Genomic DNA, 25,565 nt, shown 5'->3' with positions numbered 1-25,565 from the left:
GGCCACTGAATGATTACACCTAAAGTTGCACTATGTGCCTCACGTCTCTGCTATTTAATGTTGATGTAATGCTGTTGTTTTAAATTGTATTTATTGATTTTATTATATGTGACTGGTTTTTATGTGAGTGTGATCCGCCCTGAGCCCGTCTGGGAAAGGGTGGAATATAAGTGAACCAAATAAATAAATAAATAAAATATATCCTATTAAGCCCAAAAGTAGATAATACAAGGGGAGACCCACAAGAAACTTGCAGGAATCTTTGCATCTTTTCTCCCCCTCAGAATCTATGCAGACATATGAAATCAGGCATGCCCTTGCCTCTCACCTGCTGAGGCAGCCCTGGGAAGCCATTTCCCTCTCACTCCCTGGCAGCCTTTCCTTTCTCTCATCTCCTGACCCCTCTGGCCAGCCTGGCCCAGTTGTGCCTTGCAGTCAAAGTTGGGTTGGTGCTTGCTGTCACTGCCATAGTGCTGTGGCTGCTCCCTGTTGAGCACCTGCAGGAACAGGCCCAGGTTGAGCAGCAGCAGTGAGAGCCACATCTTGGCCCTTGGCAGAGAAAGAGGCAGCAGAGAGAGCTGGAGGAGCGCTGCTTCTTCGACTTAGGTGCTGGGTGAGGGGACAGGGTATGGTCCAGATTGGCTGAGATGCCTCATTCTCTCCCTTCCCTCTCTGGGTGAGGTGAAAGCTGGGTGGTGTGCAGAAGAAAATAGGGACCGGTTTTGGCCACGCCATTCTCAATCATCACTCAAAACGCAAATTGCTGCATCCACCGTCTCCAATTTTTTGGAACCATCATTTGCTAAATGGGACCCAGTCCTGCTACATTAATGGGCATCGCCTCACACAAATTCTATGGCTGGTTGCGTCCAAAAAATTGGAGAAGGTAGACACACCAATTTGCATTGTGAATGACGATTGAGAAAGGCATGGCTGAAACTGGTCTCTATTTTCTTTTCCAACACTTCTTACAAGAAACTGAAGATTGCAACTTAAATCATGTTTTGGAATACAGTGGACTTTTGTGGACTGGGACTTTAAGAATATGTTTGTATGGTTTGTGTATATGGAATGAGCAATTTATGAGCAATTGAATATACGGAGTTTGTTTGTGCTACCTGAACTCTGTTGTTTTTGACACATCTATATCGGGTATCCTCTGTTCTTACCAAGTGTATGATTAGGGGCATATGTTCCATATAACTTTTGTAAGGTGTTTTGAAGAGACCTAATTGACTATCACTTTTATGCTGCATTTGATGTAATAGGATACTTTGATTACAGTTGCCCACATTTACAACTTGTTTTTAATTTTAGATTATTATTAAACTAATATTAACTGATTTAAAAAGAACTGGTATGTCACGTCAGGGTGGATATATTATTAATGCTACTACTTAATGTTCTTCTTATTATATGTCAGGTTTATATTGATATTTGAATTTCATAAATAAGTGGTTCGACACATAGCAAATAGTTTGGAAAATAATTTTAAAATATAATTAATTGAATTTTATTTTTTAATTTATTTTTAAACTATAGGTGCACAATTGGGGTGTTTTGTCAGCTAACAGATCTTTATATTACATAAATTTAACCAAGTATTAACATGTTTTTAGGTGCATTTGCGGGAGACTTAGCTTTCTTATATAGTTATTATTTTTCTCCCATAGGGGAGGTAGCATAGGTTTTTTCAGACAGGGAGTGTTTGCTATGCATCCCTGAGTGACTCTTCTCTTGAGGAGCCTTCAGATTACCCAGCTCCATTAGGGGGCTATTTTGCTTTATATTTGGATCTTGGATTTTATTTATTTATTTGTTTATTTAGCTAATTTTACTTTCATTTTTTCTCCTTTTTCTTTTACTTTGGAGCAAGACTAAACTATTAGTTATGGATCCTAGATAATTTTGATCCTTATCAGACTACTAAGTTTTTAGTGTATGATGTCATCACCTTACAAAATAATAACTTGGAACTGCAAGGCATTGAACAATATCATTAAGGTATGCAGAATCTCTAATGTTATTGTAAAGGAACATCCGCATGTTCTATTCCTTCAAGAGACACATCTTAAACAAAAGGTTCAAAACATCTTAAAAACTAAGCGGTTTATTCAAAGTTTTCAGGCACCAGGTTCATCCAAAGCATGGGGAGTGGATATACTCATCTCTAAGAATACTCCGTTCAAGGCAAAACAAATTAAAGCTGATCCTCAAGACAGATTCATTTTTGTTTCAGGTGAGCTTGAGGGTACTCCTATTACTCTGGCTTCTATTTATGCTCCTAACTTGTTGCAAATCATATTTATAAAGGAAACTTTAGACCAATTAGCATGGTTCCAGGTTGGTGATTTAATAATTGGGGCAGACTTAAATCAAATAGTTGATCCTACAGTGGACAAGACATATAAGACTAAATTGAGTAGGAAAGCATTTCAGCAACCTTCAGAACTGGGTAAGGTTTTAGATCACTATAACTTACGTGATACCTGGAGAGTAAAAAATCCAGGCATGAGAGATTAGACATACTTCTCAGTTCATGGAACTTATTCTAAAATTGACTTTTTGCTAGCCACTAAGAATCTACTAAATAAAACAAGAGTTCTGTGAAACTATTTGTATAGAAATTGCTGAATACTGTGGAGTTGAACAAGATGTTATATGGGATGCCTTTAAGGCAGTAATACGGGGGAAGATACTATCATTGACATCTTCCTATAAAAAATATACAAAAAGTTATCTCAGAGTTGACAACTAAGATAAAGTCTCTGGAATTAAGACAAAAAAAATTTGGAGGTAGGAAAATCTTGAGGAAGCTAGAGATGGAAAGGAAAAAAACTTTCATTGTTAGAAACTTCATCTATTCAGAAAAAATTACTATTTCTGTGACAAAAATATGTTACTAGAACATCAAAATCTATTAGGTGGCTAAAGAATCGGGTTTCAAAAATTAAAGCCTCTAGATTAGTGCATGCTATTAAATCTTCTCATGGGACTATTCACACATCACTGAAGGACATAACAATGGCTTTCTCACAATATTACAAATCGCTTTATACATGAGAAATTTCTAGGGTTGGTCAAACTATGGATTACTTGAAATCAATTCATTTTGATACAAAGCTGACTAAAGATAATGCAGTTTTTTTAGATTGCCCCAAAGAAGAGTCAGAGTTGAGAGAGGCTTTGTCTAAATTAAACAATAATAAAGCTCCAGGTAGAGATAGTCTCCCTATGGAGTTCTATAGGAAATTCCAACCTTTGGTTTTAAATCCACTGTTAAAAACCGGTAATGCCATGTTGTCTATGGGTAGAATGCCACTCTCCTAGAAAGAAGATAGCGTTGTAGTGATTCCAAAGGAAGGTAAAGACAGAATGCACCCTGAATCGTACCGTCCAATATAAATTTTAAACCATGATTTTAACGTATTCTCCACAATCATGCCTACCAGATTAAACAAGATAATTTCACAATATGTAGATGAGGATCAGTCGGAATTTATTCCAGGTAGATCAATTAATGATAATACACGTAAGACCTTGAACCCGATTCATTTTCGCCAGTCTAAGAATTTGAGTTCGGTTGGCTCTGGATGCTGAGAAGGCATTTGATAGGGTGGAAATCTCTTATTTGAAAGATGTTTTGCAACATATGGGCTTTGGTCCCAATTTTCTATGTGCCATTAATGCAATATATCACTCTCCCATAGCACAAATTTCGGTTAATAATTTTAGATCTGATGATATTCTTAACAGAGGTATGCAACAAGGTTGCCTTCTGTCTCCAATACTTTTTGCAATTTCATTAGAGCCAATGGCTCATGCTCTAAGAATGGATCCTAATATAATAGGAATTAAAACACTTTCAGGGTGTTACAAGCTGAGTTTCTTTGCGGACGATGCTGTATTTCAGTGTGATTTCAGGATTTAGAATTAACTTAGATAAATCTGAATTATTTCCAATATATATATCTAATGAAATAAAAGAGTACATTAGTGAGAAGTTTCCATTTAAATGGGTATCCAAGGCTTGGTGACACTTGGATATTAAAATACTTTTGCAACTATCAGATTTATACGAATATAACTATGAAGTACTTACAACCTCGGTGAGAGTGCAGTGGGAGGATTGGAGTAAATTTAATCTCTCGTTGCTTGAAAAAATTGAAATGATTCGCTTACTTATTTTCCCAAAATTTCTTTTTCTTTTTCAGCACCTACTTATTTCAATTCCATTTAATTGTTTTAAAGTCTGGCAAGCACAATGGAAAAAGTTTATATGGGATAAAAAGTTTCCAAGAATCAGCTTTAATTTGCTAATGAAGCCTTCGAATCTGGGAGAATTGGCATTTCCTGACTTGCACACACATTATTTGGCAGCTTAATTAAAAACAATTTTGTTTTATTCATATCCAATAGAATCAAAACAATGCTCTTCATGAGGTGTTATGGAATCACCCAGGAGAGAGGCCCACAAAAATAAAAGCGAACCCTTTTTTATTGCATTGTCTGGCTATCTGGGATAGATATAGAGAGGTGTTGGCACCTGGGATCTCGCCTGTGAGTGCCTTTCTAGGTCAGACTTGGTTTGCTCTTGGAAGATCTTCAAATTCCTTTAAAGAGTGGAGAGAAGTTAATGTCTTTAGACTATGTGATTTAATTTACAGGGGGAAATTATGGCCACAAAAGCAGATGGAGAAAAAAATGGGGTTCAGCATACCTTGGTTTAAATATCAACAGATATTTTCTATGACTAAGGTGAATGATTTGAAAAATGCTTCGCAAAGGGATCTGACAACTTTTGAAACAGTTATTAAAGCCGGCTTTCCTAGACTGAAGGGGGTATTGAAATCCATTTATGAGCTCTTAAATAGAAATAAATGGTCATTGTTATCATTGCAACAAAAGGCTTGGCATAGAAACTGCAATTTAATACTGAGTGAGTCGCAATGGAAAATGATATGGTCTAACTGTTTGTTTAAATCAAAGTCGAACAACGTTAGATTTCAAAATTACAAAGTTTTCTCAAGATGGTACATGACTCTTCAAAAACTCTATCACTGCAAGTCAGTAACATCACCAAATTTCTGGAAGCAATGTGGGGCACCAGGTTCATTTTTGCACTGCTGGTGGGAATGCCCAATTATAATGTGCTTCTGGAACAAGATTCTGCCAATCATTGTATAGCTGGAGCTACAATTCCTAATTCTCTAGAGTCTGTACTCCTAAACTTTTGGGGAAATACAGAAATTACTAAATTGCAGCAACATTTAGTAGCTTCTTTAATACTTGCTGCAAAAATTGGAGTAGCTCAATACTGGAAGAAACGGTCTGCTCCAACAGTTAGAAAGTGGTTTATAAAAGTATGGGATATCCTTGTTTCAGATAAGTTGGCATCACAAATTCTTACATCTGATAACTCATCGTATAAGTCAAATTTTGAAGAGAAATGGTTTCATTTTTTTCAATATGTAACTTCCCAAAGTAATACATGTTGTAAATTGCCGAGGAGATACTTGCATTTTGTTTGTTATTGAGTGTCTGATGGTTTGTCTGTATGGATATATTATGTAGGTATTATTTTGCAGTCTTGCTCTATTTTGTTTTTGTTTTGCACTGTAATTTTGAGTTTCACTTTTTATTTTGTTTTGTTTTTGTATTACTTTGTGATTTTAATAAACTATTTAAAATTTTTTAAAAAATGAAAACTAGTGGAAGGGGTTAAAATTGAGGAAAGTCAGGAAGTTGGGCATCTGAATTTCAGGAAAGTTCCTCTCTCTTCCTCCACATAATTTGACACTGTTTCTGGACTAAAGTTTCCATCACTGCTATTTAACTGGCCATAGTTAATCTTGGTCCTATCCAAAGTACTCTCCTAGAGTACATTTATTTATTATAGTGTTGTTTTTGGATCCAGATTATTTTCCAGTTTGCCTCCTCCAGATTACATCCTGCAGATTCACCCAGTTCTTACTTCCTCCACCTGCTTTGGTCAAGACCTCTGATTCTCCCAGATACAGGTTCCTTAAAAAATTGTTAGCTTCTGAGGTAGGTCTTAAGTGAGTAATCTGCTGCTCTCTTAGCCAAAAAAATTCTGCTTTATAATCCCTAGGACCTCAGATCTTGCTAGCTGTTTGGCTTCCCACTCTTGCCATAGCTGTTTTCCTGCTTTCTTTTCTGTTCTGGCCTTTTATGTTCCTCTACCCTGCCATAACCACTTTCTGGCTTTCTAAGCTTACACTTGAGTAAGCCTTTACTCACCAGGATTTCTGTACTCCTGAGGCAGCTGACACCCCTAGCAGTCTTTGCCCCAGCCTTTCCTTCAGTGCCGAGTCCTGTCTTTCCTTCCTCCTGGTAGCTAAGTGCAGTTTTTTCTAGGGGCTGTTCTTGGGCCCCCACACTTCGCAACCTAACAAGATACCATGCAGTATCTCACCTGCTCATTGCAGCTGTCTGCCTGGTATTTTCAACCTCTCTCTAGGAGAAGAGCACAACTCAGTTACATATGCCAGAATTAACCTTGATAGGAACTAATTAGCTACACTGCAAAAATATATGGTAACATCTGGCCAGGGCTTTTTTGTAGAAAAACCCCAGCAGGAACTCATTTGCATATTGGGCCACACCCCTGATGCCACCAGAAGTGATGTCACCCATTCAGTAGGTTACTTTCCACATATTGACACAGAACAGTATAGTGCCATCAGCTGCATTTCATAGATGTGTGTTCTCACACAGCCCAATGAAAGACCTTGTTCCCCTTCCAAAAAAAACACAGCTGGGGAGAGAACCACGTGTGGTGGAGTGGGAGCAGCAGATCCAGCTTCTTCCGGGAGGAGGTGCTCATAGCTGGTTTCGCTTCTCTTTCTCTCTTCTTGAGCTTGTTGGAGGCTGGAGGTGGCAGAAAGGATGGAGCGCGTGGTTTGGGAGTGCATATCACATCTCGGGGCGCAGGCAGGAGGGAGTCTAAAGCAGGTCTGAAGTCAAAGTTCAAGGAGTCAGTCAGGAGCCGAGTCACCACAGCAAAATCGCAAACCAGAAAGAGAAGTCAGTGTCTAAAGCCAAAGGGTCAGGGTGCCAAGGAATTCAAACTGGTCAGGAACTGGAATCAGGAAGGAGTGTGGATGCAAGTCAGGGAATCGACTTGTTGCTTCCACAAGATTGCCAAGTCCCGGGCGTGAGTTATATGGGCACATCAATCAGCCTACTTCCTGGGTGCCCATAGTTCCTCTAGTAATCAGGGCTAAGAGAACTGAAGCATTGGCACATGTGTTTTCTGTCAGTGTCTTTCAAAGACATGCGCACATTCTTGAGATGGGAGGGGGAGAGTTTAGAGGAGACTGATTGTCAACAGCTGGCGTGGATGCCTGGAATGTGGAGGGCGTGATTGACGGCCCAACTGTTGGTTCTTCCTGGTCTGTTAACCCTTCCAACTCCCCCTCCTCAGGGCTCATTACAGTGCGTGACTGCCTAGTACCTTCCCTCTGCCAGAGACCTTTTTTTTTTTTAGTTGGAGCCCTGGCCAGTCAGAACTCCATTCCTGTGTTCCTGCTAAAAAAAAGTCCTGCATCTGGACCTGGACCTTCACTCTCATGTTCTGTGATGATGGGATCTGGCAACATTTAAACATACAGTGAAAGAACTACTCATCAGGGTTACGTGCATCACAACAGAAGTATGATCAGAAACTAAACTGTCTATGACCACCGAGGCCTCCTTCCTCTTTCAACCCCATGCCATCACTACCACCCTCCTTTTTTCTCCCACACACTGCTTCATAGCAAGACGAAGACTGTGTCCTTATCAACTACTCTTCAGCCTTCCTTAAATAAAGAAAAACAGTCTGTAAATGCTTAGTTGGAACTCATGGCATTCTTGTCAGCGCTTTGAAACATGAAGCCTTGACTGCCATCCCAGGCATTTATTCTTCTTTGTAGCCTGCCTGAGACTTCCCAACCACCTCTTGCAGTACCACTTGCATTGGTGCCTAGCAGGGCTTTTTTCTGGAAAAAGAGGTGCAAGAATTCTCAAGAGGGAAATGAAGGAGAAACACATGGATGCCGCTTATGAACTTTTAAACGTTTTTTGAGAATTTTGTTCCCACAAGAGGTTCTGGAACTCCATTCCCCATGTTCCTCCAGAAAAAAAGCCCTGATTCCTAGCAAATCAAGGACATGGAGTCCAAAATCATCTTCTGAGCCACCAGAAATGGCAAGGAGGCCGTGGGCTGCAACTCATACGTTGGCAGGCCATGTATGGGCCCTGCAGGCTGAATGTTGTGTGCATTGCTCTAGCACAACTGTTCTTAAACCTCACACTTATTTCTTGCTGTACACTAGCAGTTATTTCACAGCACACAGTTTGGAAAATTACTCCTCTAGAACCAGGAACCTGCATAGCCATTTGATAACCAATTTCAAGATTTGAAGCCTGTACCTTGCCTATGGATATTGACTTTGATTATTGCTTGCCTGCTAGAGGCCTACTTTCCAGATATTTATATTCTATCTGGTGCCTTGAAATTATATAGGAGATTTCACACCAAGGCTAAATATGAAATATTGTTGCAACAAATTCAGTGGACAATACTGGGCTGAAGGGGTGGGATGGAAGTCTTTTAAAAAAATCAGTAAAACTGAGATTCATAGTTTATGAACTGCTGGAGTTTTTCAGGGATAGAGAATAAAGAAAGCAAGAAAAATAATGAAGATATCACACTGAGCTCTCAAAAGGCTGGCCTCAGTTTCTTATATATGCTGATGACATATTGACTTTGCAAAAGCTTAAAAGCACAGTTTTTGTAATAGTGGACCTCTATTTAAAATAAAAATTAGAAGGTGTTCAAGACATTTTATAGCAGAGAACAAGAATATAATGCTAATCCTTTTAAAATTGGCTGAACTGTGAAATCAAGTAATGAACACTAGAAAAGATTCTGTCAGCTGGAATCAAAGCTTAGACCAGTCAGCATTTTCCCCTAAACCCTTATTACAGCAAGGTATTTTATTTTTCATCTTTGCACTCTGTTCTGCCCAACAAATAAACCAACTTGACCTCTACTTGAGGATCTTGCTCGTCATCTTTTAACGGTATTTGTTTCCATTAAAGCCTTCTGAGTCATTGAGAAGGTGGCAGAGTTCAGTGCCTCAAGTTGATTTCACTTTCTGTTCAACTGAGATTTCATAGTATAGATTCCAGGTAAAAGAGTGTACTGAGATTCTTTGAGTGAGTAAACAATCTTTGCTGGTGTAATTCCTGCAAATATGCTTGCTCTGTTTTGTTTTATTAGAGATTTCTTATTCAAATTTCTCTACCAAATGCTTTTTGAAAATTGTATTTTTTCAGACATAGTATGTTGAACATACCTAACAAGATAATGAATGTGGAAAGAAACCCAACTTATTTACCTTCTTACAATGGCATGTCATAAAGACAGACCATGGGAAATAAGTACGTTCTTTTTGTGCTCATGTTATTTATTTGTTTTTTTAATTTCTAGCCCACCCTCCCCTGCACAGAAAGACTCAGGGCGGGTTACAATAAATATAAACAATGTATTTAAAACAATAAAACATAATTACACAATCACTAAAATCTGTATAACACATCAGTCAAACTAACTCATTAGATGGTGATCAAGTTAACAATTGTTCCTATAACTCTATAAATATGTGTGTGATGATGGTAATTAGTACTAAGGCAAATAGGCTGAAAGAGAAGCAGCAAGCAGATGACACAAGGCAGAAAGGCGCAGTGAGCAGGGGACTCCCATGTAGATGGACTTCTGCCACCTCAACACCTCTAGAACCAGGAACCTGCATAGCTGGCAGAACATCTCTGTTTTAGTAAAGAATTTCATCCCGCTAACCCATAAATTGATCAGTCACTACTCCGAGAATGGTATCTTGACAGAAGTGAAAGAAGGCTTCTAACACAAAGACATATCACAAAAAGCACTTTTCTGTAATGTTGGCCTTTTCCTACCGATTAATGACACATTCAAGAAAAGATACAGTGTCTGCCTAATTACATTAAATACTTATCTTCAGGGGATTATCAGGGTGTTTCTGCTTAATGTTACTCTTCCTGACAACCTAATGATAGATCTGTTTACTTAAGAGAGTAGTTAGTAATTTCTTAATGTTTTTAACTGCATTCATATCATGGAAATATTTGATTAACAACACTCTACCTACCCTATCTTATACTGGGAACAACATATTCTGCATACTTTTTGCTCTTCCTCCAAAGGCACATGATTGCAGCTTGCAGCTATCATCAACACCCTCACATTCCACCTTTAGAAACCTAATGATATTAATGCTGTATAAAATATGTACCTTCAACTACATCACAGAACTTTAACTAAATAGGGACTTTAACTAAATAGGGAATATAAGCTTCTGAATTCAGACACTCCATTAACTCTCATCTGATAACTGATGTATAGATGCTTCAGTAAGAGCAGCAACATATGTTCCCAAATATAGAAGTAAAAAAATACAAAAACTGAATGGAACAAAATAGAGGTAATAGCAATAGAATTAACCCCATCCCTCTCTTCCCTAAATAAAGATGGAAATAAGTTATGTGATACAGAAAGGTCCCAATCCAGTCAAGTCACACTTTCAGCTGGCAGGGGCTTATTGGATACAACTCCAGTCATGACACCACTAATTTCTTTAGAAACATCTTTTGCCACGATCGCTACCGCATCTAGTGGCTAGTTCTGTGTTTGTAATTGCTTCCAGCAATTGCTGAAACTAACAATCATTGAATGTTGATCATTCTGGTTGACAGATGTCCTCAACCAGTGTGTTATGTCTGCATACCTATGATTAAATTTCTATTACCATTGTTAAGCACTGTGCCTGAACCAGCTGTTTTATGAAAAAGTAAATAAGATTTCAATTCTAAGAACAGTTTCCTGGGATTAAGGCCCACTGTATAAAATGCTTCCTAAATTAATAGAAAGCTAGATAGCGTCTGGCCTGATATTTTAAATTTTGTTTAGTGGGTCAAAAACAAATGTCACAGGAGAGGACCCATGGTTTCTTCTGAAAGAATGCAAGACATAGGTCTTTCTATTACCAAACATACCAACTGTACAACTTGATTAAAATATTTTTAGGCTGCAGTCAGATGACAGGCTTAGCATGGTCTGCCACAATAATTTCAGTGTTTTTTTTTAAATGGAGAGTTTTGTTCAGACATCTCCCCCCTTAACCTGCTTCACTGTATATTCAGCCCACTGTTTGTTCAGATTATTGCTGTGTGACAACTGCAGAGCAGTCATTCGGGCAGCTGTTTTGTAATGTCTTTCACAGATGCATATAAGTGCAAATTCAGAAGCACCATCTCCTTTTTGACAGCTCTTCAATCCCCCCACTACGAACTGTAATCATTGGTTCCTATGCAACTGTATTTCTCTGCCAGAAATCATTCCCTTTCCCACCTGATCTTACTCCCATTCCCACTCATTCCAGAGGGAAGTTTTCCCTTTCTCTCTCTCCCCATAGGGGTTTCCTGCCAGAACAATATCATGGAATAAAGTTCCCAGGACAGAATCCTGGCTGCCGACATGGAGCCAAAATAGGACCTAGTTCCAGCACTGTCCCACCCCAACAAATGGCAGAAAGGGTGTTTTTTCTTGAATTTGCCTTTCTAAAACAACCCCTGGGGGCTCCCAGTCTTGACAGAATATTTAGGTGCTGAAATGAGCAAGCAGTGATATGTGACCCAGGCACAAATATGCAGTTATGCACACATCGCTAAATGACTGGGGGGGGGGCGGGGGCGGAGAGCAGCAAAAATGGAAGCGAAGGGTCAGACTTCCCAAATGGCTTGAGATTACAATGGACAGTTTAGACTTCCAGAAACGTGGGGTGAAGCCAGCAATATCCATAAAGATGGACTTTCCTTGGTGTCAGAAAACCCTGAATCAGAGAGGGGTGAGAAAGTGGGGACAGAAACTGCAGGATGGAATAGGGATGATGCTGATCCAAAAGGCAATAGCAATGACATCAAATCAAACAGTTGGTCTCATTATAGCCTTAGACTGAGTACCCTAGTACTCTAGTAATCATAGCTTTCATTTCTATTTGAATAAAACACGATTCTGTCTTAAAACTTAACTCCATTTAAAAAGCTAGGACTAAGAATATTGTGTAAATAGTTTATTATTCTAGCTGGCATAATGTTTCATCATAGAAAATAGCCAGCTTTCCTACTCAATCTCCCCCAATTCCCCTCCTAACTACAGCCCCTGCTTACATGCCTTTTGTCCATGTAGGTCTAATAATGACCCCTGGAGAACCTTCCTCTCTTTTTCATCAGCAAAAAAAGGTGGTTGGATCCATTCTATTATTCACAAATAGACTTTTAGAAGTGTAACATCTTATAAGGAAGCACTTTAGGGAAGTGAGAATTTAAATAGGTGTTTGTATCTGTGACAGACTGCACTTTTGAAGAGGCTTAGAAGTGCTGTACCAACAACTAAAGGACCATGAAAGGTTAATTCTTCACAGAGCCAGAGAGCCTTGAGTGACAGGCTGCTCCTGGCAATCAGATTGGTCATCATCAGCTGAACCAAACACAACAAAAAAGATCTTGAGAAAGCTGTATGCTGAGGAGATTTAGATATATTTCTGTTTTAACTGAAAGGAGACATGTATTGAGACCATCTGGGGATAGTCATGATGGGGAAAGGATTTAGTGCTAACAGAGTCAGCTTTCCACCTTGTCTGAACACAGTCTGAATGTGTTCTACCTTGTCTGAACACAGTTGAGAGCAGTTTGAACATAGACAGAGAACTGCAGGAGAGTTTGCCAAAGAAGTTTGGGTAGCAGAAAAGACTCTCATTCAGGCCAAAGAAAAGGAGATAGATCTTCTAGGTCTATCATGGGTAGATCTTCTCAAACAGTACAAGTTATCTCTGAAGAATATGGAATTTTCTGGTCTGGTGTGGTTAGAAACTGCCTGTAGAGATCTTAAGACAGTCAAAAAATCAAGAAGAGTACATATATTCCAGAGAGAAGGGACTTGGGTACTGGAAAGAAGGTATCAGCTTTCTGGGCACCAAAAAGCATCAATAATTATAAAAATAAAGTGAATTAGAGTGCTTGGGAAAACACAAACAAAAGTCTCTCAATATAAAGATGTGAGAAACTGAATAATTTAAGAACCTCTAATTAGCCTGATATATAAGAACAAAGGTCTGTGCTTGTATTAGTTTTACCTCAGTATTTCAACCCCTGATTTCACCTGACTTTTCCCCTTTTGTTAATTGAAAACTTTAAAAGCATCCCAAGTGCCATTTTCAAGGGTTTAAGATAGCAAGTGATCCTATCCTTTCCCTCAAGATCCTGCGCTGAGCAAATAGCCAAAATATACCTTACTGACAGGGTGGGGCAGCCAAAGTTTCTTCAGAGGAGAAGAAAACACATTACTAGGGCAGCTCAGTCAGTGAAGGGACAGAAAAATTGAGGGAAAATTTTGCCTCTGCAGGAAGGAAGTGGATGGGATATATCATAACATCCTTCCCTCACTGTATGTTTTCTATAAAATCACTCTTCCCAGCTGCTCTCTCTCCCTCTGTAGAGTTCTGATGTGTATTTTGAATTTAAGCATGTACTTAAATGAGGGGAAAATAGCTGAAGAGTGATTTAGAGTAGAAAAATGGCAGAGGAAGGGTTAAATGCCCTGTCTTTCCTGCCTTTTTAAATCACTACCTTTCAAAGAAGCTTTCCAATAGAAAAGGTGGTCATTGTGGTTTAAAAACATTCTCTTTTTGGAATTTCTAATAATAGTGGTATACCACCTGAGAACCAAGCTGCACTTTCAGAAGAAACACATTCTGTGGTCTGGATTGCTTCAGAATGCAGATGGAGGAACTGAGTCATTGCATGTTGTGTTAAAATTAGATCTTATTCTACACTAACAAAATCTAGATTATTACAAAAAAAAGGTTGCAATAGTTGTCCCTACTAGTTTGCTTTGCACAATTATGAGATCCTCCACCGTCATTCTGAAACAATGGTTATTTGAAGTTAATAAAATAAAGCAATGGGAGAAATTCTTTACAGCACACAACTGAAACATACAGATGGTAGTTATTATTGTATTTTAATTATGATTTAATTTTTTTAATTTTAATCTGCTTTGAGTTTTGTATGAAGAGTAGAAAAGAAGCAAATGAAATAAATCAGGGAATCAGTGAAATCCTAGGAAATTTGTATATTTGCAAAAATATATTTTTTAATTTTCATAGTTTATTTTCATAATTATGCTACTAAGAACACATAATAACTGTGTTTGATCTTGATAAACAGCCCCCAAATGAACCACCACTAACAAATTAAACAAGAAAGTAAGGACACCTAAACTGAGCTTTGGAGGATCAGTTTCAGCTTTTTGAATACCAACCTATTTCAGACTGGATTATATCGGATATAAGTATCCTCCATGAATTTACTGCCCCTAAATAAGTGCTTAAATTTTGTTTTACCTGTAAGCTTATAGTCAAAGGGCTTTCAATGATAGTTGCATTGCAGTACTTCAGAGTGAAGCCGATAAGGGCTGTCATGATTTTGACACAAGAACAGCATCAGCAAAAAGGGTCACAGACATTCAGCTAAATTTGTACTTACACTGAAAAGCATTTACAGCGCAATCCTAAGGGGGAGGGGCTGAAAGTGCTTTGGGAGCAAACTAACTGCTACATAGTCTGAGCTGTGCTGCTCTAACCCCCTCCATGCCAGTGCAAATGGGAGCTGCACCTGTCTTCGGGTGCCTCAGCATATGCCCACCCATGCCTGCCAGCAGAGCGGCACCCCACGCTGCCTGTGGTGCAACTGGGGTGGAGAAAGCCACACCAGCGCAGGAGGTGGTAGTCCCAGGGGCGTGGCCAGAGTTAGTCGGCTCCCTAAGACTTCCAGCCTGGAAATGCCCTCCGCAAGAGGCGCAAAGTTATGGCAAGGAAAATGCTGGCATATCCCATAGATACTCATTGAAAGAGAAAACAAAGTCCGCCGCCGCACAAGCTTGCAAACCCCTTAGGGAGCTGTGTAATCGCCTCACCAATCCCCTCATGCCCCCAGCCAGGCAGGCCCCTTCCCCAACACCCAATCGCTGCTCCCCGTCTCCTAGAAATGCTTCCACCCTGGCCTCGCAAAACTCGTCAGGTAAGGTAAGGCGCACAGCATGGGACTCTGCCACGGATCTCCCTGCCGTGTGGACTTAGTGTCAGGGCTGGAGCACTTTGGTGGTGGGAGCTGCATAGAGAAGGCATGTAGACAGTACAGTGTGAGGTATTTGACTTACAAGGAGATCAAAGTCTCTACTCCATGGCTAGCCTCTCCTGTTTCCAAGCCTCAAACGGTATCTGGCCCCCGGAGGCTCAGTGCGCAAAGGTGTTCGCACATGGACAGGTAAGTGCAATCACGCACCCTCAAGTTGCCCCCCCTCCCCTCGCTCAAGGCTTGGCAGATTGACAGCATCTCTGGCACTGGAACCTGGCAGCAAGTTCGGGCATGAGGCGGTCGCCCCAGCCCCTGCATACTACGGGAGGGCCCCCTCTTGTCTGTCCTTTGCCTCGTTCCCACCCCTGGTGGGGCAAGGGGGGGGTCTGGCAGCTGCTCCGTTGCCTGTGGGAAGGTAGGTCAGTGACTGTCCCTTTAAGAGAGTCCCTGGCTAAGACACAGCCCCATACTGCAGCTGCCGTGGCTGAGGAATTACAAGTGGGCCAGGAACACTTTAACCCAGGACAGGTGGGTGTGCGTTGGCAGGTTCCATCATATGCTGCGGGGTTGTTTTTTTATCCACCCTCTTGCCACCTCTGCTGCCCCTTTCAGGATGGAACCTCCCTGGCTGCAAGTGGCATGGCACTCCTCCCCAAGTGCAATGGGTCTCTTTCTCTGTTTTGCAGGTACAAATTCAACAGAGAGCTTTCCATGTGTGGAAATGCAAACCCCACCCCCCTCTACTCAGCCAGCTGTTCCTGCCCTCCCCTCCAAGTGCAGCCTGCCCTGCAAGAATTCCGAACTTCCACCTGGGATGCTGTTCTACTTGGTTGCAGCACAATAAAACCTTAGATGTGCAACTACTTTGTCTCTCCTGCTTGGCTTCTGCTTTGCTCCTCTCTGCCCCTTTCCCTTCCCCCCCTTCTGCCACTCTCTCAGTGGGCTTCCCAAGGGAATGTGTTGGTGGATGGGCTTGTTCATTTCTTGGGGAGGGGGCAAGGGGGAACTATAAGCCACCTCAACCCGTCACGAGGCTGGACGGAGGAGGGGGGTTTTCCACTTGCATCCCATGGGAGGGCAGTGGCCTCAGGCCACATGCTGCACCTTAGCCTGGCTGGCCCAACAGCCTGTCCTACTGCACAGGGCTAATGGAGTGGATGCATGGCAGATGTCTCACACTCTGAGTTCTGCAGCCCCTGAGGGAGGAGTTCAACGAACACAGCAGGGGGCGTCAGGGCGACATGGAGGGTCTCTGAGTCTGTGTTGGGGGGAGTTGCCTGTGGGACTTGGTGGCATGCTGGGACTCTGTCTGCTCGTTCCTGTACACACATTCCGGCTGGTGTCTTTGAAAGCGGACTCCTGCACTTTGTGCTTCCTGTTTATTTGTGGCTAGCCAGGGGGCACATGCCTCTGCCCATCTGCCAACCATTGGCATGAATCTTTGACAGTGGGCGGGCACAAGGCGGTTGACAACCTCTTAGGAGCAGGCTTTTTACTTCCCCTCCTGGTCATGTGCAATGGACTGGCCAATCCAGTGGTCCTGTGTTGCCTTGTCACTTCCCCCACCCCTGCCTTGGCAGCAAACCAATTGTGCAAGCATGGGTGGGATCACCATGGCGACAGCTTCTCTCTCATGCTCGCTTGTCCACCTATGCTGCCTTTTTCTTCCTGCTTGGCGTAACTTCCCTTTAGAAGCTGACTAACACCACCTACTTTAGTTCTATGCTCAGGTGGAACTCCACAGAGGAACTCAGGATTCGTCTGTTAGTCACTATCAATGACTTTTCTTGCTTTGTTCACAACCTGAATGTGAATAGGCTTAGAAAGTTAGGTCATTTCCCCCATGACCAGAGGGGTAGTTGTAGGTTAAAGATATGCTTGGTTACTTAAAACTATCATTTCTTTTTAAAGAGACAAACAGTTGTTAAAAGACAAAAATGCCAAAAACCCCAGAATATATATTTGTGCATGTATGATTAGCTACTGACAGCAATGCAATGAAGTGGTACAATTTATATCATGTAATCCCCAGGGCCAGCTCACCCACTAGGCAAACTAGGCAGTTGCCTAGGGTGCTGGGAGGGTGGGGGCACCGAATTGGCCTTCCCCCAGTGCCCCAGGCAAGTGCCAAGTTTGCCTGCCTCATCCGCCTGCCCACCACCGCCCATCCCTCCTTTCCCTTTCCCCTCTCATCCCTTTGCCTTCCCCTCCTCCAGCGTGATCACAGCGCACCGCGCCTAGGCCCTGCCATCTGTGATATGGCGTGCATCTTATCTTTCAAAGGACATACTAGAGAAGGCTCAGCTCCCCCTCCCTTCTCCAGCGTGTCATTCGGGAGATAAGATCTATGCTGTGTTGTGGCCGGCAGGGCTCAATTGCAACGTACTGTGATTGTGCGCCAGGGGGGAGGAATGGGAAGGGAAGGAGGGGGTGCGATGGAGTGTGGCACGGTGTTGCAGCACTGTGAGGGACGGCGGTGGGGTGCCTGCCTGGGGCACCACACGCTCTTGGGCCTGCACTGGTAGTCATTCTCCCTCTTTACTGTTCTACATGGATGTTTCTTTGTGCAAAGTTTTGTACCTTGTTAAAGAAGTACAAACTTTCTTGCAATTTTTAAAACTCATTGATCTATCAAGATCGCTATTGTGATTACTAGCATTAGATCTCCAGAAGTCTTTAATATAACCTACTACCTGACATTTAATTGGAGATGCCACAGATTAAGGTCCAATATTCCGAGCCACATTCCAACAGAAACATTTACGGTTCCTGTTTACACCCCAAACTCATCCGCATACATAGATAGAAATATTACATTTTTATCTGTTCCTGAGAGCCCCATTCAGCATTTTCCAACATATTGTTTTACTCCCAGCTAACCCAATCACTATATTGTTCCAAAAGGTAATTATGTCACCCTGCCTCAGGGCACGTTTTCCTTTACAAAAACAGCACTCAGCGTTTAGTCACTGTGTTGTGTGTTCCTGGATCCAAACCACACACCCAAGATGCTGGTTATCTTGCCCTCCTCCTGGGACCTGAGGCCTCTTCTGGATAGGTAAATATAATTTCCCCAAACTCCTGCTATAATCCATCTCACCCCTGTATTTTCTGTTGAGCATTTGTGTTTTTCTGCATGTATTATTCTTTGTATGTGTACATTATTTTATTATTTTCTATTGCTAAAACATCTTCCCTTGGTTAAGCAACAGTCTGGTTAATTCTGAAAGTTCTTTAAATAAACAATCCCGGTATACAATTTGTGTAAAAGATCCCGTTACCACTTCTTGCTAGCCAAGGTCTCCTATGACCTAATATTCCCCCCAAAATAGTAGGAGACCCCCAATTCTGGTAACACCCTTCCCCAAACCCCATGTTACTTATGCTCCACCCCTCATATCTCCTGTTATTTCCCAACCCAGAGCTGGCAACCCTAAATTTAGTTAGATTATTATTAGTATATATAGAAGATTAATTGTGGTCTAGTAGATTAATTGCAGAATAATGTTGGATTTTAACTGTATTTTATATATTTTACATGTTGTAAGCCACCCAGAGTCCTGTTTACTGAAATGGAGTGGGATAGAAATAAACTAAACTAATTATAATAAAATAATGGCAATGTTCCAATACAAATAAACATCATTTTCTCAATCATGATGTATTCCTATTTTGGAGTTTTTCAGACCACAACCGCAGAACAAATTTTATGTTTTTTGTATTAATTTGCAGAAAATCTATTCCACATCTATCTGAATTTAAAGCAGCTTCCAATGACAGATAAAACACAATAAAAGAACATCACAAATATATGCAGTGAGAAAGGGTAAAGGAGGAGATTAAACTAGAATTAATAAAAGATCTATCCATCAGTTTTATCTGTATGTCATACCTAAGTAACCTACAAGTAAAGTCAATACCTTATAGTCAATCTTCAAAAGTACTAGATAAGTTAAATATTACTTCTGTGTAGGATTACAGAATGCTGTCAAGAAAAAAGAAAGAAAAACTGAAAGGGAAATTAGAGTGTTTGATGTCATTAACTTTACTGAGTGTATTTGATTATGGTGGATTAAAATAAAACAAAACTCTAAAGCCAAGAACTTTAAGGAGTATTTATGGCTGTGTAGCTGTTCCTATGAGTTTAAAAATTAAGCCAATGCAGAACTGCACCAGAGTATAAACTAGAGACCAATGCCATTTGATTTTCTTACCAAGCATGCTCATCTCCTCTTGCCTTCTATCTCTACTAGTAAGAGTTATGTGATGGAAGTGCTGAGATAATGGTAATGGTAAGGAGGATACCGCAAGAGGTATTTGAACAGCAAGAATAATTTACTACATGTCTGCTTTGTTTTACTTCCCTGTGTCTTCCTGTGTAAAAGAAAATTCATCTTTTTTGGCAGACTACAGCCTTTTTAGGCTTAGAGCTCCCAAGAACACTAGAGTGCAGATAAATGGATGCGAGTTTTCATGAATACAGTATTAAGACCCGGGATTTAATACTGTATTTTGTTTAATATTGTTACATCTGAAGTAGAAATGAGACAATACACACTTGTAGAAATTACTTCAGTTGTAGTAACAGTCACTGGACTGCTATTTCTTGCCCCAACTTCACATGCAATTGTGGGCGTGGAATATAAGAGTTTGGTTTAAAACAGCAATAATATGCTAACTTGGGGATGGGAGAATTTTATACAGGAGGCATAGTATGTAGTGAAACTATAATAGAAGAAACTATACTATCAAAACATTTATATGTAATAGGAAAAATCTTTTGGCCTCTACTTCTGAGTAGACTCTACTTCTAAATAATCTAAGATTAACAATATAAATATGCACAAAGGCACTTTAATATTCCAAAGCTTCTACCTTTAAACAGACTGCAATATGAAACACAAGAGTGCACGCAGGCTCTTAGACATAACCTCTTTTCCCAAACAGTCTGCACTAAAATGAATTCAAACAGTCTGCAGAAAAATAAATCAAAGTGCACACAAGCACTTTTAAAGTGCACACAGGCACTTTTTAAAGGTTAAGAGTCTGTTTTTGACTCATAAACCAAAATCACAAGAAAACAGCCTGTAATGAATTCTTTCATCCAGATTGCACAAAGGTGCTCTAGCTCATTTTTTGTAAAGATGGAGTGGGTTTTCTATAGTATGTAGTCACATTGATCTTCTATTGACTAACACCTGAGAGATTCTAGTTTGATTTCACAGTCACCCATGAAGCTTCTTGGCTACCTTAGCTCACTTTCTCTCTCAACAATGTACATCACAGAGTTGTGTGATGACAAAACTGGGCAGTAAGGAACAATTATATTAACAACCCTGACTTCCTGGGATGAAGGGCAGATAAATGAACCTCCAAACAAACAAACAAACAAACCTACACCAGTTTAAAGTTTCTCCACATTTTGTTCACTTTGTTCTATAGCAAAATAATCTCAACAATAATTTCACTCCAACTGCAAAGATCTCATTCCAAAAGACACACAGTTTAATGGCAACAAGGTCTCCTGTTCAAGATACAAGATATTCCCTTATAATTTTCAAGCAATATGCAAAACTAAAGTGTATCTTTTGAATATTTCCAGTTGCCTAATTCCCCTAGAACTTTAGCCTTTTGGAGGCTCTATGGCTACAAAAATAAACTAGCATAAAAAAACACAAAAATTGCTTTTTTGCAAAAGTCAGGAGGAGGAGGCAAGTCAGCTGGATTACCCCTGAAGCAAGCATTGCGCTGCACTCCCAGAAGGCATATTTTTTCTAATGCGGTTCTGACTGCAGCCACTAGGAGCGCAGGGAAGGAAGAGCACTAGGGTTATCAGGTTCCCCCTGGCCACCAGCAGGATGGGGCTGGGGGTAGAGGATTGCCTGCTTCAGGTTTGGAAATTTCTGGAGATTTGGAGGAAGAGACTGGGGAGGACAGGAACATCAGTGGGGTACAATGTCCGCACTCCAAAACAACGATTTATCCAGCGGAACTCTCTGTAGTTTGGAGATGAGCTGCAATTCTGGGAGATCCCCAGGTCCCACCTAGAAGCTGCTATCCCTACTTGAGTGCACAGTAAAAAGCAACAGTATCTCCTGGCAGGGCCCTGTAGCAGAGTTTACTAGGAGGCTGAGGGAAACCATTTGCTGATCAGATCGTATTAAACCCATTAGCCAAGCCAGCACCGGAGCAGACAAGACCAGCCAGGACAAACTATAATTGTCAGAATGAAGCCTCCTAACAAGGTCATTATTTCCAGCAGACTATTTCCATTAGGTTCCACCCAGCTTCTACACAGCCAGATCTTGCAAAGGAGCAGTTCTGTTAAGTGTGTGGTAGCAAAAAAAAAAAAAGTTCCTTTCATTATTTTTTTTCTATGTTTCTCTAATCCTTTTCCACACTTCTCTCCTTCTTGGTTTTGTTCCCTTCCTTTCATGATCAGCCATTCATATATCCTCACTTCAAATCACTCTCCCCTCCCCCAAAACAGCTTACATCATTTGCCTCTCCTCTGTTTTATTTTCACAACAACCCCATGAGGTAGGTTAGGAGGAGAGTGTATGATGTGTCCAAAACCACCAAGCAAGCTTCCATGGGAGAGTGGGGATATGAACCTGAGTTTCCCAGATCCTAGTTCAACACTTTAACCACTACACAAATTTAGCTTCCATTGCAAAGAGTACAGAGGTTGATCTGGAAATAACATGTTTGGAGATTTTCCAATTCCTTTCATTTTTGGCACTGAAATTCCCAAGATAATTCTGAAGCTGGTGGCCATTTTTAAGATTCCTTGTTTTTTTTCTGGTTAAGTTATGCCTGCCACAAATGTACTGACAGATGGACATACAGATCCTTTATTATTTAAAAACGTAGCGATTTGTTTTGTTATGATGTTTTGTTTGGATGAAGGTCATATTGGTGGTGGTGGGGAAACAGAAGGAATCTTTGTCCAGGAGCCTATGATGACTCATAGCAGTCCTGTGCATGTGATATACTACATTGCTACACATAACTCAAAGGCTAGGGACAAAATAAGACAAATGTAAAAAGCCACCACTATAGAGTTCGAGAAGTATTTCTAAAACCTGGCAGGTAGAAGTAAAAAAGTAGCTTGTATAAAGAAAACATAGAGCCCCTAGGTGGAAATGACACTTCAATTTTGGGATGTCCTTGAATATTAAAGTGAAACAATTACAAGAACTCTATAATTAGATGCATAACTGAGAGAGACCTCAAAGTTTTAACTTTCTACCTCAAAGAAAGTGGGAAGGCAGTTTACTTATCAGATAAGCAATAACATTTCTGTTTAGTAAGTGGGAGTTCTTTCAGACCTGTCGGTTCCAAAAAGCTGAAAATGTCTTATCTTATCTCACATTGGCAAAAATAGGAACTATATTTTTGACACCTCCAGCCAAATAGGTTGGGCTCTAAATTTCTGTATAGATTTTAGCTCTCTTCTGTGATCTCACCTAACCTCCCAGCAACACAGAAATTCTGGACCTTCACACCCTCTTATCTCTTTTAGTTTTTCAGCTCCCTTACTCCTCATGACTAGAATTTTGCCCAGCCATTCTCTCCTCTTTTCCTATAAGAGACAGCAAACCTGGAGAACTAGTTTGGTGTAGTGGTTTAAGTGTGCAGACTCTTCCTGGGAGAACCAGGTTTGATTTCCCACTCCTCCACATGAAACCGCTGGAGTGATTTTGGGTCAGTCATAACTCTCTCAGAGCTGTTCTGCTCAAGAACAGTTCTTCAAAGAGATCTCTCAGCCCCACATACCTCACATGGTGTCTATTGTGGGGAGGGGAAGGGAAAGGAGCCACTCTAAGACTCCTTCAGGTAGAGAAGGGCAGGGTATAAATCCAATCTCTTCTCTTCTTCTAGAGAAATGCATACATTTTATACTGTTAGAGGACTAAAAGCAGAACATATGTGCTTGTTCAACTGAATGAAACACAAAGTTTTTCTGCATACTGTGAAGATCACCACTTGTGCATGGGATATAGCATTGTTGCAAAATTTACTTTCACAGTAATCTGTGATATATTTCATATGGTTCCTTCCTTCCTTCCTGAGTGACCAGGCATGAGGAAATAAATTCTACTGTAGCATTTTAAAATCATTATATAACAACTCTGTACAAAGGAGTGTCTATGGTATTATCAATGTTCCTAAATACATAACAACTAACTATATTCCAGGGCTGGTATAAACACTCTCTTTCAGCCTCAGATCAGTGTTTCAGGATTTGTTGGATACTCAGCTGTCATTGCCTTCAGCAACCCTTCCCATCCTGGATTGTCTCACTCGTTCAAACAAAAAAAGGCAGTTGTATTTGATTGGTATAGTGCAATGATAGCACTAATTTTCGGGATCATGAGGAAGGGAAAGATATTGCTACACAGCTGCATTTTTTTAACCACAGACGTGATAAAAAGTATCAACCAGGAATCCCATTTCCAGACAATCAAACAGAACTTTTAAATTCTACACCTTATTTCCATGTGTCTGTCTTATCATTCTTCCCTTTTCCTAATGCAACATGGACAAAAAACTTAAATCTTTCTTCTGCTGTTCTTATGAAGAGGCATTAATAGAAATTTACCAGAACTTTCCCTTAAGCCACTTCTTGTCTGTAACTTCTACTGTAAAAACCATTGGCAAGACCATTAGCCCTTTAGTTCTACTGATCCAGCCAGCCTGAGAAGATTCTATTTGTTTGATGAGACTGAAGTAAGGTGATCAAATTGTACGAATGGTGAAACACATATTTTCTGTGATATAATAACCTTCTTGAGGAAAGGAAAGGTCCCCTGTGCAAGCACCAGTCGTTTCCGATTCTGGGGTGACATTGCTTTCACAATATTTTCACAGACTTTTTACAGGGTGGTTTGGCATTGCCTTCCCCAGTCATCTACGCTTTCCCCCCAGCAAGCTGGGTACTCATTTTACCCACCTTGGAAGGATGGAAGGCTGAGTCAACCTCGAGCTGGCTACCTGAACTCAGGTCATGAGCAGAGCTTAGGACTGCAGTACTGCAGCTTTAACACTCTGCGCCACGGGGCTTCTTAGGTAAATTACAATGGAATGAACCATCTTTTTCTTTTGTGTGCCCATTTTCAGTTAACTCACAGCACAAAAATCTATACCAAGTTCTTTCTTTCAGTATAACCAGGGCTCAGATTCAGTAGGAGCTCACTGGAGCACAGCTCCTGAACCTTTCGGAGAGTTCCACCTCCTCCTTCTGAAAGTTCCAACTCCTTGTCCATTGAATAGTATGTACAGCTGCATAACAATCCCAGAATGAGCTCCACCACCTATTTTTCTACAAAATGACCCCTAACATAAAATAAAGTTTTAAAAGATCAAAATTTCGCAGAACTAGTGAGCTAAGGAGCCTTTTGTTCACATAAAGAGCCTCTGTATCAACATTGATATTTAACTTTTAAGAATCAAATGCTCTTTAGACAATAAATAATATATTTATATGAATAACCATATAGGAGTTAGCACAAGAATACAAAGACTTGAAAGCTAATTTAACAATCCAACACTGGTACAACAGCATCCATGGTAAATGATACATAAAAAGCTTCTAATATTTTAAAATATACAAAACAATACTTCCTATGGTGCCATTGTATAGCCACTGTAGAATTAAATCAATTAAGTTAACAGTAGTTTGAAAGAGATTCTCCCTTTTAATAATGATTCAACTACTGTTATTTTACATTACAGTACAGCTAAAATATTTAATTATTTTCAAAGGACAACCAACCTTATTTACAATAATATTTTGGGATAAGCCCTGATAATAATTGAAAGTATTTGCAACACTATATTTTGCTTACTCAGAATACAAAAGTGACATGCGGCCAAAACACCTATAGCTGTAAATTTTTTAAGTTTCTATATGCTGTCTAATACACAGTCAGACTTTAAGCTGGTAAGACTTAGGAGTAAAGAAACTAAATATTAGTGAGTATTGCCTAGGCTTGTAAAAACCACCTGAGTGGCCACAATTACCTGGCTCCACTTCATGCCATCCACTTGACTGACTGCCACTTCCTGGAGACCGCCCTTGGCTTGTATAAAATGACTCTTCTCCAGGACTGTCCATTTCATCCTCCACAGATTTGAGGCGCTTTGTAGAGCTGGAATTTTAGAACAAATATTATTTTATAAATTTATTACCATTATAATTTTTTAGGATCATCAAAAGGGAAACTTGCCTGCCTCTCTGCTCTGAAACGGTTAGAGACAGGTGTGCATTAGGATATCTCTGAGCTGAAAATATACCCCAAATTAAGTCGGAACGGTGTGAT

General features: G+C 40.4%; 1 protein-coding gene across 7 annotated transcripts in view; it reads right to left on the bottom strand.

Annotated features, from left to right (window-relative positions):
- NFIA (nuclear factor I A) overlaps window positions 1-25,565 on the bottom strand; it is a 933,690-nt gene that overhangs the window by 116,284 nt on the left and 791,841 nt on the right. For all 7 annotated transcript variants that reach the window (XM_060231906.1, XM_060231903.1, XM_060231904.1 and 4 more), the window contains exon 6: window positions 25,267-25,394. In XM_060231906.1, coding sequence (XP_060087889.1) covers window positions 25,267-25,394 — 128 coding nt within the window. The remainder of the gene's footprint in view (window positions 1-25,266; window positions 25,395-25,565) is intronic.

Source organism: Heteronotia binoei, chromosome 2, assembly GCF_032191835.1.
Source record: "Heteronotia binoei isolate CCM8104 ecotype False Entrance Well chromosome 2, APGP_CSIRO_Hbin_v1, whole genome shotgun sequence".
NCBI classification, from domain to species: Eukaryota; Metazoa; Chordata; class Lepidosauria; order Squamata; family Gekkonidae; genus Heteronotia; species Heteronotia binoei.
Note: the sequence above shows the minus strand (reverse complement) of the source record. Positions and strands in the feature narration are given on the sequence as shown.